We start from the raw sequence: 14,601 nt of genomic DNA, 5'->3' as shown, positions 1-14,601 counted from the left end.
GGGAAGCAGATCAGGGAGAGCGAAAGGAGGTTTATCTGTCTATGTTCACTTATCCATTGAAGGGAAATGGGTAGTCCCATCATGGGTGTCACATACCCTGCAGTTAGTAACACTCCAAAGCAGAGGATTGAAATTAGAACTTTTTAACATCTACAATCCAGGATCCTCACAAGGGGTGAATTCTGCTATATCAGAGCTAAGTAAAAGATTAAGTGAAAAGGTTGATCAGAGAAAAGAGGCGGGGACCCCAATAACTCTCCTGATGGGTGATTTTAACTCCCACCTCTGCCCAAACCTTTCCACTATATCACCAGACTGGGATGAATGCCCATCACAAAAGGGGCCGCACTTTGAGCATACCCAGGAAGGTACAAGCTTATCCACAATAATAGAGACTCATGCACTAGTCCACACTATGGATATGGCAGGACGGGAGAAGGGGGGCACTCTGGTCCCCACATTTATGGGGAGAGGGTGTTCATCAATAATTGACTATATATTTATATCAGCTTTTGCGACACCCCACATTACAAAGGTTATCACAAAGTGGAGTGCCTTTAGTGATCAATACCCACTAGTATTAGAACTAAGGTATACGGGTTGCAGGAAAAAGGTCAAAAGAATGGAGGGTAGGTTGCAACCGATAGCCCAGGGGAGACGTTTAAAATGGACAAAAATAAACCCCCAGGACTTTTATAAAGCCTTAGTCCAAAAAAGGGAGAAATACGTAGATCAATGCCTGAACCCCCAAATAGAAGCTACAGAGGTAGTAGCAGCATTTGAAGCTTTAACAAATTTAGCAGATAAATTACTGGAAGTGAAAGATTCTGCCAAGCCTAAAGTGAACCATCCACGATGGTTTGCTCCACCTGCTCTAAGGCACTGAGGAACTTAAAAAAAGCCCTCAAATCTAAACCAAGGAACACGGCATATGTAGCTAACTGTAGACAAAGTTACAAGGCTTGTGTAAGGGCAAGGAAAGCAGTATTGCAGGCACAAGTCTGGGCAGATTTAAGAGAGGCAGGGGAAAACAGGGATTATTCGGAATTCTGGAGAATTGTGAATAGACCTTGTTTCCACGACAATATAGCACCAACCATTGCGTCCACAATCCTCCCAGAACATTGGGTCACCCACTTTGAGGGCCTATATAACAACACTAACACGGGCACGCAGGAGGGAGAATGGGTGGGAGGTAGGAGTATAGAAGTAACCCTCACATTGGATGAGATAAGGACGGCGATTCAAGGTCTCACCCCCAATAAAGCACCAGGGCCCGATGGGACACCACCAGACCTTTACAGAAGTAATCTAGATCTCTGGGCACCAATTTTAACAATGGCCCTCAATGCAGCCATTAGGTCAGGTCTACCACGTTCTTGGTCCACCGCTCTGATCGTTCCCATTTTCAAAAAGGGGAGCAGAGAAGATCCCAAATGTTATAGACCAATCTCTTTAATTGATGTCTCCGCGAAAATACTGGGACGGGTGATCCTAAATCGATTAATGAACTGGACAGAGGAATATGGCACCCTAGCGGAGACACAGTACGGCTTCAGAATGGGCAGATCCACCAGTGACCAGTGTTTGAATCTGTACCTTTTAACGGCTAAATATACGAAAGCAAGCAGTGGCACTATATACATGGGATTTATGGATTTGGCTGCTGCCTTTGACAATGTCAATAGAAATAAACTATGGGCTATGATGTATAATATGGGAATTGAGAAGGAGCTCATAGAAATCTTAAAGGAGCTCCATTGGAAAACCACGGCTAGGGTGCGCTATAGCGCTGAGGGAGGGCGAACTGAACCATTCCCCTGCTCAAAGGGCGTAAGGCAAGGATGCATCCTTGCGCCTTTTCTCTTCTCATTATATATCAATGACTTAGAAAATAATCTTACTTCCCTTGCCTTGAACTGCCCGAGAGTAGGACCGCGTCAGATTCCAGTACTGTTATATGCTGACGGCGCGGTCCTCCTAGCCCGAACACCAAACAGTTTACAACATCTGGTGAACGGGTTTGTGAAGTTTATGGCAGACCTGGATTTGTCTGTAAATCTAAAAAAATCATTTGTCATGATGGCCGGCAAGAAACCAACCAAGAAGCCTATTTTTAAAATTGGGACACACAAGTTGGAAACAGTGAACACCTTTCCTTATTTGGGTCTATTGTTGGATGGCGACATGCATTTTAAACCCCTATTGGAGGATCATTGTTCCAAATTGGTCGCATCAAAAGGAGCCATCCTAAGTTTTGCGCACAGACTGGGCCGATGGTGTCCTGAACAAATAATGACCCTGTACAAATCAGTTTCAACACCAAAGGCACTATATGGAGCAGAGGTGTGGGGATTCAGGGATGTGAAAAAACTACAAATCGAAGAAGATACGTTTCTTCGGAGAATTCTAAAAGCCCCCCCCTCCACTGCCGCCGAGATTGCCCATTCAGAACTGGGGATCCAATACATTACGGATCAAGTTAACATCAAGCCAATCACAGCCTGGATCAGAATATGGACTAATCCTGAGGCCAAATTAACAAGGGAAATTGTCAAAGACTGTCTGCAAAGGGATAATGATATGCAAATCCCTTGGCTAAGATACGTTAAAAACACTTTGATAGATATTGATCAGTCCCACTTGTTCTTTGACGTGTCGCAAATCACTATCAATTGTAAATTTATTATTAAGAATTTGCTTCTAGAAAAATCTCATAGATCCAGAGCTAAAGCGGCAAAGGCTAAAACGACAGTAATGGCATATGATCTAGTAGCTAATGGGGTAGGCATGGAACCCTACTTGTTTTTGATGCATAACCAACATGCGAGATTTTTAATGTTGCGTTTTAGGCTCAATCTTTTACTCAATATTTTAGCTTATCCTTCTGGTTTTACCTTAACGATTGAGCAGAAAGGTGCCTGCGGCTGCGACAATAGGTCTCCGCAGGACACCCTTCATTTTATATTTTTATGTCCATTTTACCAATTGCCGAGGCGTCGATTCTTGCTTAGCATCTTGAGGAAACAGAAATTACGTCATGCGAAAGCAGCCCTTCTTTTCTACAGAAAGCAAGTGATGTCTACACTTTGTGTGCTATTTCAAGTTTCCTAAAAGTAGCGGTTAGACTGAGAAATACAAGAAACTGATCTAACTGTGAATGCAAACTAATGCCCACCCTTATCTCTCTGATTTACATGTTCCGCTGCTGGGGGTCAACTTGATCTAATTTTATGTAATTGTATTTTAAATATTACTGTAAAGTTCAGAAATGGAGTTTAATGATATTTTAGATGTATTGTCAAAATGTATTGATATGATGTATTTTTATGATGATTTTTTAATTGTTGAAATAAAAAACTAACTGAACTGAACTGCTTGTTTCCGGTCCTGGGATCACCAGGCCTGGCAGTTCAAGCTGGCCTGTTCCATGGGGAACAGGGTCAAGGCTGATTTGCATGAAACGGAAAGGCATGGGGCGCAAACAAACAATGGTTTTAGACCCAGATCTCTGTACTGGGGTAAATGTTTGACATTGTGCAGCATTCTGTCTATCAATTGTTCTTTTTACATTAGTCAGCCCAAGTGGAAAGGGTATGCCCAGACGTGGGTCCAGTGCTCTTTATGCCACTGAAGTCAAGCTATCCTGAGTGATGAGGAATGATGCCCTGCAACCTGTCCCAGGATGCAGGTTTCCAGTCCAGGAGGACCTGGCCTGGCAGTTCAGGCTCAAGTGTTCCAATGGGGAACAGAGTCAAGACTGATTTGAATATGTCTGGGTCTGAACTGGAAAAGCATGGGGAGCACAAACAGGATGGATTTAGGTCCAGACCTATGGACTAGGGTGAATCTTTGACATTGTGCAGCATTCTTTAGATCAATTGTTCATTTTGCATCAGGCTGGACTGTTCACATGAGGAGCAGTGTACAGACTGATTTGCATATGTCTGGGTCTGAACTGTGGTAGCGTAGTGAGCTAAAGAATGATGATGGACTAAACCCAGATCTGTGATTGGGGATGAGTGTCTGAAAAGTTTCAACGCTCCATTCATCATTTCCTTCTGTTTGCTATGTTGCTGCGTATGCCCAAATGCAGGTACCTTGCTCACTTTGCCACTGGATTCAATCTAGCCTGGCTGATGCAGGTGAAACCACAAAACTGTTACCAAGATGCTTGTTTCCAGTCCAGGTAAGACATGGCTTGGCAATTCGGGCTGGGCTGTTCCCATGAGGAACAGGGTCCAGACTGATTTGCATATGGCTGGGTTTGAACTGGGTGGGTGAAGTGATGTAAAGAACGATGATGGATAAACCCAGATCTGTGACCGGGGGTGAGTGTCTGAAAAGTTTCAGCACTCCGTCTATCATCTCCTTATGTTTGCTCCAAACAATTGCCAGATAACATGGTAAAACCGTGCAACCATATTTGACCACTAGGTGAGTCACAATCTCAGACAGAGAGATACAAACCACCCACAGATCCAAAGGGATTATCAACTGTTCCCCCTGCCAGCTGGGTCTTCTACTGCCCGTTTTTCCCATTTGGCCTCATGTTGTATTATACCTACCACATTGGTCTAACAGACTGTCCAACACTATTACTGATTTACAATGTGTCTGCCATGCGAGCCATGGTGAATATGAACAGGGAAAAGTTAGAATGGTCCCAGTGTCTATCCCTGGGCACTGTATTATTTGAATCCACTGTGCAGGAAGAGCCCCCATTGAGGCAACTTTCTGCTCATCTGTTAGATTGTCGTCATTCAGAGGCACAGCATAGCGTGACCTCAGGTTCATGCTCTAGGCTCCTGTAGCTGGTAGCTGGAGTTAATTCCTATTGGGTCCTTGTAAGAAATTGGGTTATTGTTGAGGTGGTGGAAGCCACACTCATTCAACAACAACAATCCTTGTCATGGTAAACCACAAAAGTCACAAAAGTATCCTGTGCTTAACTCTCTGATAACTATTTATGCAGCACTCGATTAGTAATAAAGTGAAAACACAACACAAGAAGAATCTCAAACCAATCTATTAAAACAGAAAAAATGTTAATAAATAAAATGGTACCAGAACAACAAAATTCTGTTCAATAGACCCGGAAATATGCAATTTCAAAGTTTTAAGGTAGATATCTGTAAGAGCAAAACAATACTTGTGGTCGTCTCGCCGTTCTAGACCTGGGAAAAGTAACAAGTTCGGGCTGAAAACGATGGAGGTTGAGCCGGATATAGGGACCAGGTTTGCCCTGATGAAAAAATTACTTTCTCAAAGTCTGCCATGGAGACTCCACTTTGCGGTGGAGGAGGCCGCGAGGAGACGGGAGAGTGTCACAGATGGTTGCCACTGTAGCATGAAGAGAAGGTCTGGCATCGCAGACAGACGTCGCTGTTGAGTGAAGTTAGGCATCACACACGGTCTTTGCTGGACCTTCGCCGTCACCACATTGCTTTAGCGCATAGTGCAGATCTTGCACAGCTGGTTGTTGCTGGCAGTCATTGTAGCACAAAGAATCAGGTTCACCAGATTTTTGCATTGACTGTCGCACATTCTTTGTGGGAAACGCGTTCGTTCACAGTCGCAAAGTTCCCATAACTTGACAATTTCTCCTTTTCTTGTTGTGGAGTGCACTTTGGTGCCTGCCAAGGGTCCAGAACCTGGGGAAACACCTCTTGGGGACCAGGTACAGATCCAGTTGCAGCAGGTCTGCTTTGCAGTTGCAGGGAGGCCTCTAGAGCTTCTTGTGTTCCTGTAGCTCAGAAAAGGAGACCAGCCAACTGACTCTTGGAGTCACTCAGGTAGCCTTGGATGAAGGGAGCAGTGCCAGTTTTCCTTTTGTGAGAACAGAGCAGGTGTCAAGCAGCAAGGCAGTCTTCTAGGCAACAAGGCAGGCCTAAAGCAGCAGAGCAGACCTCTGGTAGCAGCAGTGCAGCCCCCTGGGGAACATGGTAGGTCTAAAGCAGCAGGGCAGTCTTCTGGGGAACAAAGCAGTCCTTCTTCTCTAATGTCTGCAGTTCAAGGAGTGTAATGAAGATGTGTTCTGAGTGTCCAATATGTACATGGTGCCAACCCTTTAAGTGGAGGAATCTTCTGGGATACCACTAAATCTTGTTCTGAGAAGGCTAGTGTCAAGATGCATTTGTGTGAGTGCTGAAGGCAGCCATGTTAAGTCTAAGTGGGGCACAGAACAGCTTCATCACAGCCATCCTGACTGGCTGGCCTATCCTGCCTGCACACAAGGCCTGTTGTTCAGTATCTGGGCCCAATATGCATTCCTAATAATGGAAGCATTAACAGGCCCAGGCAACTGGAAACTTCTAGAAGGCCTCAGAAACTCTTGAGCAGAAAAATGCCAACTTTCTAAAAGTTATAACTTAGGGGCGCTAATTCGCACCCGACCTGCCACACTGCAAACGTGGGGAATCTTCCCCCTACTTTTGTGTCCATTTCTTCAACGTAATCCAATGTAATCAAAGGTAATCCTGAGACATCCATCATGACCCCTAAGGTATATTGTTTACACAATGCTGTGCTTCGGGATGGTACACAGCACCTGTCTCGCATGCATTAAAGGACAACAGAAAATCAGATAAATAAAAGTTTGAATAATGGCATAAGGGAAGGAGTGCATTCTCTATATATCCTTAAACAACTTTCTAAAACTGGCATTTTATAAACTGTAATCTTAATTCTGACTTTGCCATTAAAGAGGATTTTTAAATTACAATTAATTTGTGTCCAAACTTGACATCCCATCTGCTCCTTATCAAAAGTTAGCACCCGTTAAATGAAATAAGGTAACCTAGTGTTATCCAATAGGAGAGATGGTCATTCTATTAGTGAAAAAACTAATTTGGGATTTTTTCACTCCCAGAACATGTAAAACTTAAGAACATTTGTCCTACTTTTTACATACTACCAAATAATCACAATCCTTGTCAGAGTGAAGTCACTAAACTAACCTGAGCTCAACCCCCTGGCACAGAGCAGTCAGGCTTAATTTAGAGGCAAAACAGTAAAAAAGTAAAAATTCAACAATACAAATCCAAACCAAATTTGAAAAACAGGGTAAAATGTAAGAAACACGACATAAAAAATGACAAAATCCATTAAGGTGAATGGAGATAGGAATTTTAAACATTTTAGGTAGTAACAGTAGGAATAGGAAGTAGGAATAGTGCCAAGGGCTCTTGGTTTAAATCTCTATAATGTCTCAGCATATATAACTAATATTCCTATTAGAATTATATTAGTGATTGCAATGTTAACAATTTACCAAGCTGCCTTAGAGGTTGGAAGGATATGTCCCTTAACTACCTCAGCAACCACCCGCTCCTTGACACCACGCAGTCTGAATTCATCCCCTACAAGAGCCCAGAAACAGCACTCATCAGTGCCAAAGACCACATCTGCATGATCCTTGTCAGAGGAGACAGATCAGCCCTCACTCTCCTGTACTTCTTTGCAGCATTTGACACAGTCTCACACCACGTCCTCATCAGGTGCCTGCACAAGATTGCCATTCAAGGCAACTTCACTGTATCTCCTCCTTCCTAACAGAGAGAACACACGTTCTAAGTCTGACAACTTTCTTCTCAAAAGCCTGCAAACTCATCTGCAGAATGCCTCAAGGTTCATTGCTCAGCCCCACCCATTTCAATACATACATGATCCCTCTGGCCAACATCATTTGCAACCATAACATGAACATGCTCTCCTACACAGACAACATTTAATTCATACTCTTCCTCTCGGACAAAGCACCCAACACAAGAAACAAGTTCACTTTCTGCATGACTAAAGTCACTAACTGGGTGAATGCCAACTATCTCAAAATCAACACTGACAAGACAGAAGTAATGATCCTTGTCAAGAACAGCTTGCCATGGGAGTCCAACTTTTAACCGGTAGGACTTGGACCCAGCACCCACACTCAGCATCCACACAGGGAACCTTGATATCAGCATTGACAGCAAAATAGATATGACAACACAAGTCAACATTGCCACTGTATCCTGCATTCACACCCTGAAGATACTGAGGATGATCTTCTAAGGTTTCCACAGCAACATCAGAAAAACTGTCACTAACTCCCGAGTCATCAACAAGCTGGACTATGGGAACACCCTCTACACCAGGGTCCCCAAGCAACTCATCAGAAGGCTACAATCCAGCCAAAATTTAGCAACCAGACTCATCTTTAATCCCCCACACACAATCCATATCACACCATACATCAAGGAACTCCACTGGCTCCTAATACAGAAACACTGTCATTTTAACCTCAGCACATACAAATTTAAGGCACTACACAAGTTAGGTCCCACATATTTAAACTACTGCATCTCTTCCAACCAACTATAAAAGTAAAAAACCTTTTAAGGGGTTCACTGATGCACCTGGTCCTTAAACCAACAAAGAAGAGATTGGCACGGAAGCAGTAATATCAAAATAACAAGTTTCTTAACCTCACATGAGGGAGACTGTGTCATACAGTACCCTCAGACCACTATATGAGACAGTCTAAGGAGTACAGGGAAACAGGGGCCTTTTATACCCCATTTACTGCTGAGTATGCAGGAAGACTCAAAAAGAGGCAGTACAAGTGTGCACATGAATAGCTACTTACATATATGGATACATAAAAATCGCTTAGTCTACAGAGTAGGAGTTACATCATTGCTGACCTTAGTTAAAATAGCCAGACAGTTATTCTAAGAGCAGGAGCATTTTGCCAGATAGGCCTTTCTGAGCATGTGCAAGGCTCTGGCTCAGTGCTGAAGAAGTTAACTAAAATAGATGATACAAGCAGAATACAAAGGAAGGCAACAGTGAACAGGGAGAAAGCACTTGGCGAGCACATGGCTAACTAAAATGGCCGTGACAAAACAAAATGGCTTTAGCTCAGGCTAACAGCGATTCCTGCAAACTTTAACACAACCTCCTATATACCTCCACTCCGCAGAACTCCTACTCGCCTACATCCCATCCATACACAGAACAGATCACGTGGACAAGCATTCTCTTATATCACTCTTAAAGCATTCAACAACCTTTCACGCCACATCAGAGCCTTCTTCTCTTGTATTGAAATTCACAGGAAGTCAGTGACCTGGCTTTCAAGTAACAAACCTAACCTAGGCAGGGTTTGGCACACACGCCTCCTTAGTGCCAGGATTTCCTTGTGAGTGACACTGTGCATTACAAGTACACATAACATAATATAACACCTAAAATGAAAAACCACACAGCAACTAAAGGAATTGTTGCTCTAGTAAACATCTTTTTGTTACCAGAGCATCCTATTTTGACTGTTTTTCCTGTCCTCCCTGTTTATAGTGTTTTTGCTGTACTCTCTTGTTGTGCAGAGCTCAGAACAATGGTTGCTACTTTAAAGTTACAAATATGGTTAAAAATGCAACTTGGCTTAGCTACACACTGTCTCTCTTAGTACAGCTGCCCACTGGAAACATGTAAATATGGACCCACAAGTCCCAACATGTATGTATGCATGTATGGATACATGTATGTATATATGGTGTTTCTATAGTACAAAATCCTAGCCAAAATGCAAAGGAGCTCTGTACATGGTCAAAGGCTAGTTTAAAGTCAACGAGTATTAGGAGAGGAAGATGGGTTGTGGATGGCTATAGTATTGTGATGTAGTGTTCTTTAAAGAGGTGAGTATTCAACGTTTTCCTCAATTACAGCAGCATTAGGGCAGGCCTGGTAGCTACAGGGATGATGTTCCAGACTCTGGGTGCAATGATAGAAAGGCTGTTGTTTTGTTTGTTTCTTTTTTACAGTGCTTAGTCTGCAATATGAGGATGTCTTAGCTGCAGGTGTGCTGAGAACCATCAGAGACTGTGAGCTTGTCTGCAAGATAAGTGGAGATGCTAGTCGTGATGTCTTTGTAAATGATACCGCTGGTTTTGAAGACGGTGGGTGTCAGTAAGGGGGGCCAATGTTGTTCTATCCAAATAGGGGTGATGTGATCATATTTCTTCAGGACTTGGATAAGATGTGCTGCCATTGTTAGGATGCCCCTAAGGTATGCCTGTGTGGAGTCTGGGAAGCCATGATATGGGGCATTATTACCTTCCAGATTTGGGAGTACAGATGCTGAAACTGCAGTTCTGAAGTCACTGGTACCAGGCAGTATTTGTTGTTTTTGGCAATGTGTTCCATGAGGATGAGGTTGGTGTCCGTACTGCATGCAAGTGACTTTACATTCAAGGAGAGTTGGGGTTAAAAGCTGTCAAGGTTGTTGTCATTGAGCCAGGTTTGTACCATATTTTGTTTGTTCTTTTTGGCAAGTAATAGGAATTCTGTTTTGGTTAGCTTTGTCATGGTTTGTTGTTGGAATCTATCAGTGGGATTTCCTGGGCTTGTGGCTCAATCAGGAACCATTACATGGTGTGGATAGAATGCAATTCAATATTGCCAGTATTTTTGTCTGAATTGTGGAAATTAGTTGCCTTCAACTAACAGCAGATTCTTAGTGAGAGCATCCTCAATTGAAAGCTGTTTGATAGACTTCCATTTGTTCACTGAAATCTGAGAGAAAGATATGTTACACTCCTTTTATGACATACAATACTACATCGACTGCAGAATGATAGATATTGTATGCACCATTACAGAGCTACTGACAGAAATGAGCTCATTTCCATTAATGGTTGACCGATAGATATGCTGACTTCTATTGATAGCTAATTTATAATATGCTGTGCTCTACTGATGACTGGTTGATATAAATGACACTGATAGTTTCTTTATAGATGTATTGTGCTCTATTGATGACTGGCAGACATGAAACTTCACTGATATTATTCTGTCTGTCAAGGAAGGGTCATTGATTGACATGTTACACTCCTTTAATGGCTGATTGACAGATGACAGAAATTCCATCCTATAATGATGGCTCAATGAAAGTCATGATGGGCCCCATTAGTGTGTAATCTCCCATTGGTGATTGATTGATATGCCTCTATGGTACCCACAAAGGCTTTAGCGTGCTACAAAAAAGAAATAGGTAAAGATAGTCTTCTCCTCTGTTGTTTGATGTGTTGTTCTTCATTGATGGCTTACTGAAAGATGTGTTGTCCAATACAGATGGTTCACCAGCATGCATTTGTTTCCTTTCATTGATGGTTGATTGTTGATTGGTAGTTGCTTCGATAGACCTGGTGTTCTTTCGTTATCAGTGCCCGATAGGCCTGTGTCTACTATTGATGGCAGAAAAGTATGCAAGAGTTGTCTTCCTTTGATGTGGTGACAGCTGCTTGATATATATGTGATGTTCGCCATTGCTGCATTGATGGCTGAGGGATCAATGTGTGCTGTTCTCCTTAAATATAGTGATATCTGATTGACAAATGTGTGCTGCTCTCCATTTGTGCATCAAAGGGTGAGTGATAGACGTGTGCTGTTCTCTAAAGATGCAGCAAAGGCTGTCTGATAAATGGATGCTTCCTTCAGTGATGTATTGCCAATTAAAGAAGCAGCTCCCTGCGGCTGAGACGGAAAGTCTCCGCAGGATATGCTGCATTTTATGTTTTCATGTACATTTTATGAATTTCCCCGCAAGCGCTATCTGGTACCTCTCTCAAAGAAACTTAACTTTTATCAGATCAGACCTGCCATGATGTATTTACAATTATTACATAGCGATAGCATTCTTTTTGTATTAGAATTTTTTAAATCAATTGTAAAGTACAGAAAATGCTTGGATTTGTAATGAATTTTATCAAATATTCTTCTGTATTTATACATTCTAGTATAATTCATATTGTTATAAATTGCTGCTAATTTTGCACTATTGTATCTTGATAATGATTTATCTTCTTTTCTTTTTAATGAACTTTGGATTGCTGTATATTGTACTTTTATGGTTTACAAACTAAACTGAAATAAAGTTGTTATTGATTGATTGAATTGATTTATAGATGTCTGCTGTTCTCTATTGATGGTTGATTGATAACTTCGTGCTATTCACCATTGATGCATTGTTGTACAATTAATAGACATACACTGCTCTAAATAGACTCAGTGGTGGCTGATTGATATATGTATTTTGTTCTTAATTGATACACTGATGGATGATTGATTGACATTTGCTGTTACTAATTTATGCACACACTGTTGATTGATATGCAACTGCTGTTGTCCCATGACGCATTCATGGGTGATTGATAAACATCTGCTAATCTCTATTGATGGTTGTTTGATATTACTGAATTGTTCTTCATTGATGAACTGATGGTTGATCAATAGAAGTGTGCTGTTCTCCACTAGTGATTGAAAAGGTATTTGCGATCAGTGATGATTTATACATTTGCTGTCATCAACAGTTCATTGATAGGCATGCTGTTTTGCATAAATGCTTCCAACTTGGGCATTATTTAACCATTTCTTTTATTTTCCAGAATTGTAGTTAGTGGAGCATGGAAAAGAAGCACCCTGTCCATTTCCTGGTTTCTTCTACACAGCTTGACTTGGTCTTTTGAGCATGTGGTTTATTTGCACGAACTGAACAATATCTATTCAAATGCTTACCCTAAACACTTGTGTCTACTCACATATATATTTATGGGGAATTCATAGTGTATTTTTCGCACCAATGGAGCAATTCCACTCCATGGGCAGAAAAACAACTGGCAAAATGTCTGCGCTTTGCTTTCTACATAGAACTGTTGGAGACCTATAGTTAAATATCCTTAACTGGTCTTTATTTCTTTCCATTCAGTTCCTTCGAGGTGCACACATTGTGTCAGATCAGTAGACAGATGCACTGCAAGATTTGAATTTGCCCAATATCAAACAATTTGGTAATGTGGAACACCTACAACTGTAAAGCAATACTTCTTGTTCCAAACTCTATTGCTTTACCACCATATTTCCTATTCCTGAATAGACCAGTAGACCAACGATGTAATGTCCAGTCCAAACTATTTTGTTTAATACAAACTTATTAACAGCTTTTAGATTGATAATAGATTGATTCTACATGCTTCCAGTCTTGGACACTAATAGGGACCGAGAAATAAGTTCAAAAGGCGATATAATTTACCCAAATGTGAAGGCTTAGTGTAGAAGCCATGTCTCCTGGCTCCACACTTTCTAGCTAGACCACAACTGCGGTTACATGAAAGGTCAATGAACTACACTCTCAGGAAGATGTTCTTGTGGTTTGGGTCCTGCCCAGATTTCTTATTCACTTTATTTTCAGCATATTTAGGTAAGCTGGTAAAGCCAGTATTGGCTATAAAGCCCAGCAATGTCATCTACCCACCTTAGTAAACTGTATACATTGTTAGGCTTCTTTCAAGGTGTTTTTATAGTGCTTGCTACCTGCAATCTGCCTATTTCTAGGCCTCACTCTCCAAAAGTTTAATAAAGGAAAAATTCATAAGTAGATTGTGAGACTTTTCCTTTAGGTTCTGGGGCAGTAGGTAGTTACTGGGCAGCATCCATTGTGGATACTGTTGCTTTCTATTGGTCTTGCGGGTCTTAATACTATTTTATTCCATTTAGATGATTTAGTCATGTGTTTTATAAACTTGCCTCTCCAAAGGTGCCACTCGCGAGTGGTTAAGGCCTATTCTCGAAGGTGGTAAAGGGTGTGAAATTCAAATGCAATATGACACCGTAATCAGACACGAGAGCCTCAAAATCCAGCCAAGTCTTATATCTTTTGAAAGTGCTTGATTTAGAGGGAGAGTTTTTCGAATTAAACTCCAAACCTGCTCACCATGATTCATAATCCATCCTAACCTCCACAAATGGCTTCTGGTATTTCCATGTATGTAAAGTGCCTCCATGCACCAAAAGTATTTCTTCTTGTGCTCCCTTTATGATCTTTTGAGGCACCCTTTCCCCTTCTCTCTTAAATACTTTTTTTAACCATTAATTTGAAATGTGAATTTAAATCTGTTCACTTGTTCATTTTCTATACTTTGTATTACAAATGTTTGCTGTTAATGCTTCAGGAGAATTTATTGATTAGTGCATTAAAAAATTAAAGAAGAGATTTTGCTCATTGAATTGAAGCATTGTTTTTCTCCTTTTTTATTGTAATATCATCAAGAGTATTTGACATTACATGTGGTACATGACATATAACATTATGAATGCAATATTCGTTTTTGTTCACAGACTCCCAACATAGTTTCTACTGAAAGAATAGTTGTTTCACAAGGAGTGTGTTCAGTGACATCGTTTTAGGACAATTCGCAGTTCTTTGAGCTTAGTTAGCAATGTTGGACAACGCTATAGATGGCACATTAGTCGTTGCTTATCTAAACCCCATGCATCTTCAATTGGAGTGCTGCCTAATTTTGAAGCAGGTTTTAAACTACTGCTTTCATGCTAATTGCGATTCAACCCCCGTTTTACCAACCCAGTTCCCTTCAGGCAATACCTATTATAATGTTTTTGGGCCGGAACATTGTGGTTAGGAGAATGTTGAGATGTAAATTCGGTCAGAAGACCATTAACACACAGTATGCTTGATCCCTCCCCTGGTATTCATGCTTCCTCCTGTTGTATTTCCTCTCATTCCCTCTTTGACGCATAGCGGAGCTGCCATTGTTGGAGAACATT

General features: G+C 41.4%; 1 protein-coding gene across 1 annotated transcript in view; it reads left to right on the top strand.

The window, feature by feature from the left end:
- The window catches only part of LOC144823808 (uromodulin-like), a 179,310-nt gene extending 165,267 nt beyond the window's left edge, over positions 1 to 14,043 (top strand). The window contains exon 7 of the mRNA XM_078682661.1: positions 12,426 to 14,043. Within this exon, the coding sequence (XP_078538787.1) occupies positions 12,426 to 12,437 (12 nt within the window). The 3' untranslated portion in view covers positions 12,438 to 14,043. The remainder of the gene's footprint in view (positions 1 to 12,425) is intronic.
- Positions 14,044 to 14,601: the final 558 nt, after the last annotated feature.

Source organism: Lissotriton helveticus, chromosome 3_1 (genome assembly GCF_964261635.1).
Source record: "Lissotriton helveticus chromosome 3_1, aLisHel1.1, whole genome shotgun sequence".
Classification (NCBI taxonomy): Eukaryota; Metazoa; Chordata; class Amphibia; order Caudata; family Salamandridae; genus Lissotriton; species Lissotriton helveticus.
This window is presented reverse-complemented; position numbering and strand designations above follow the sequence as displayed.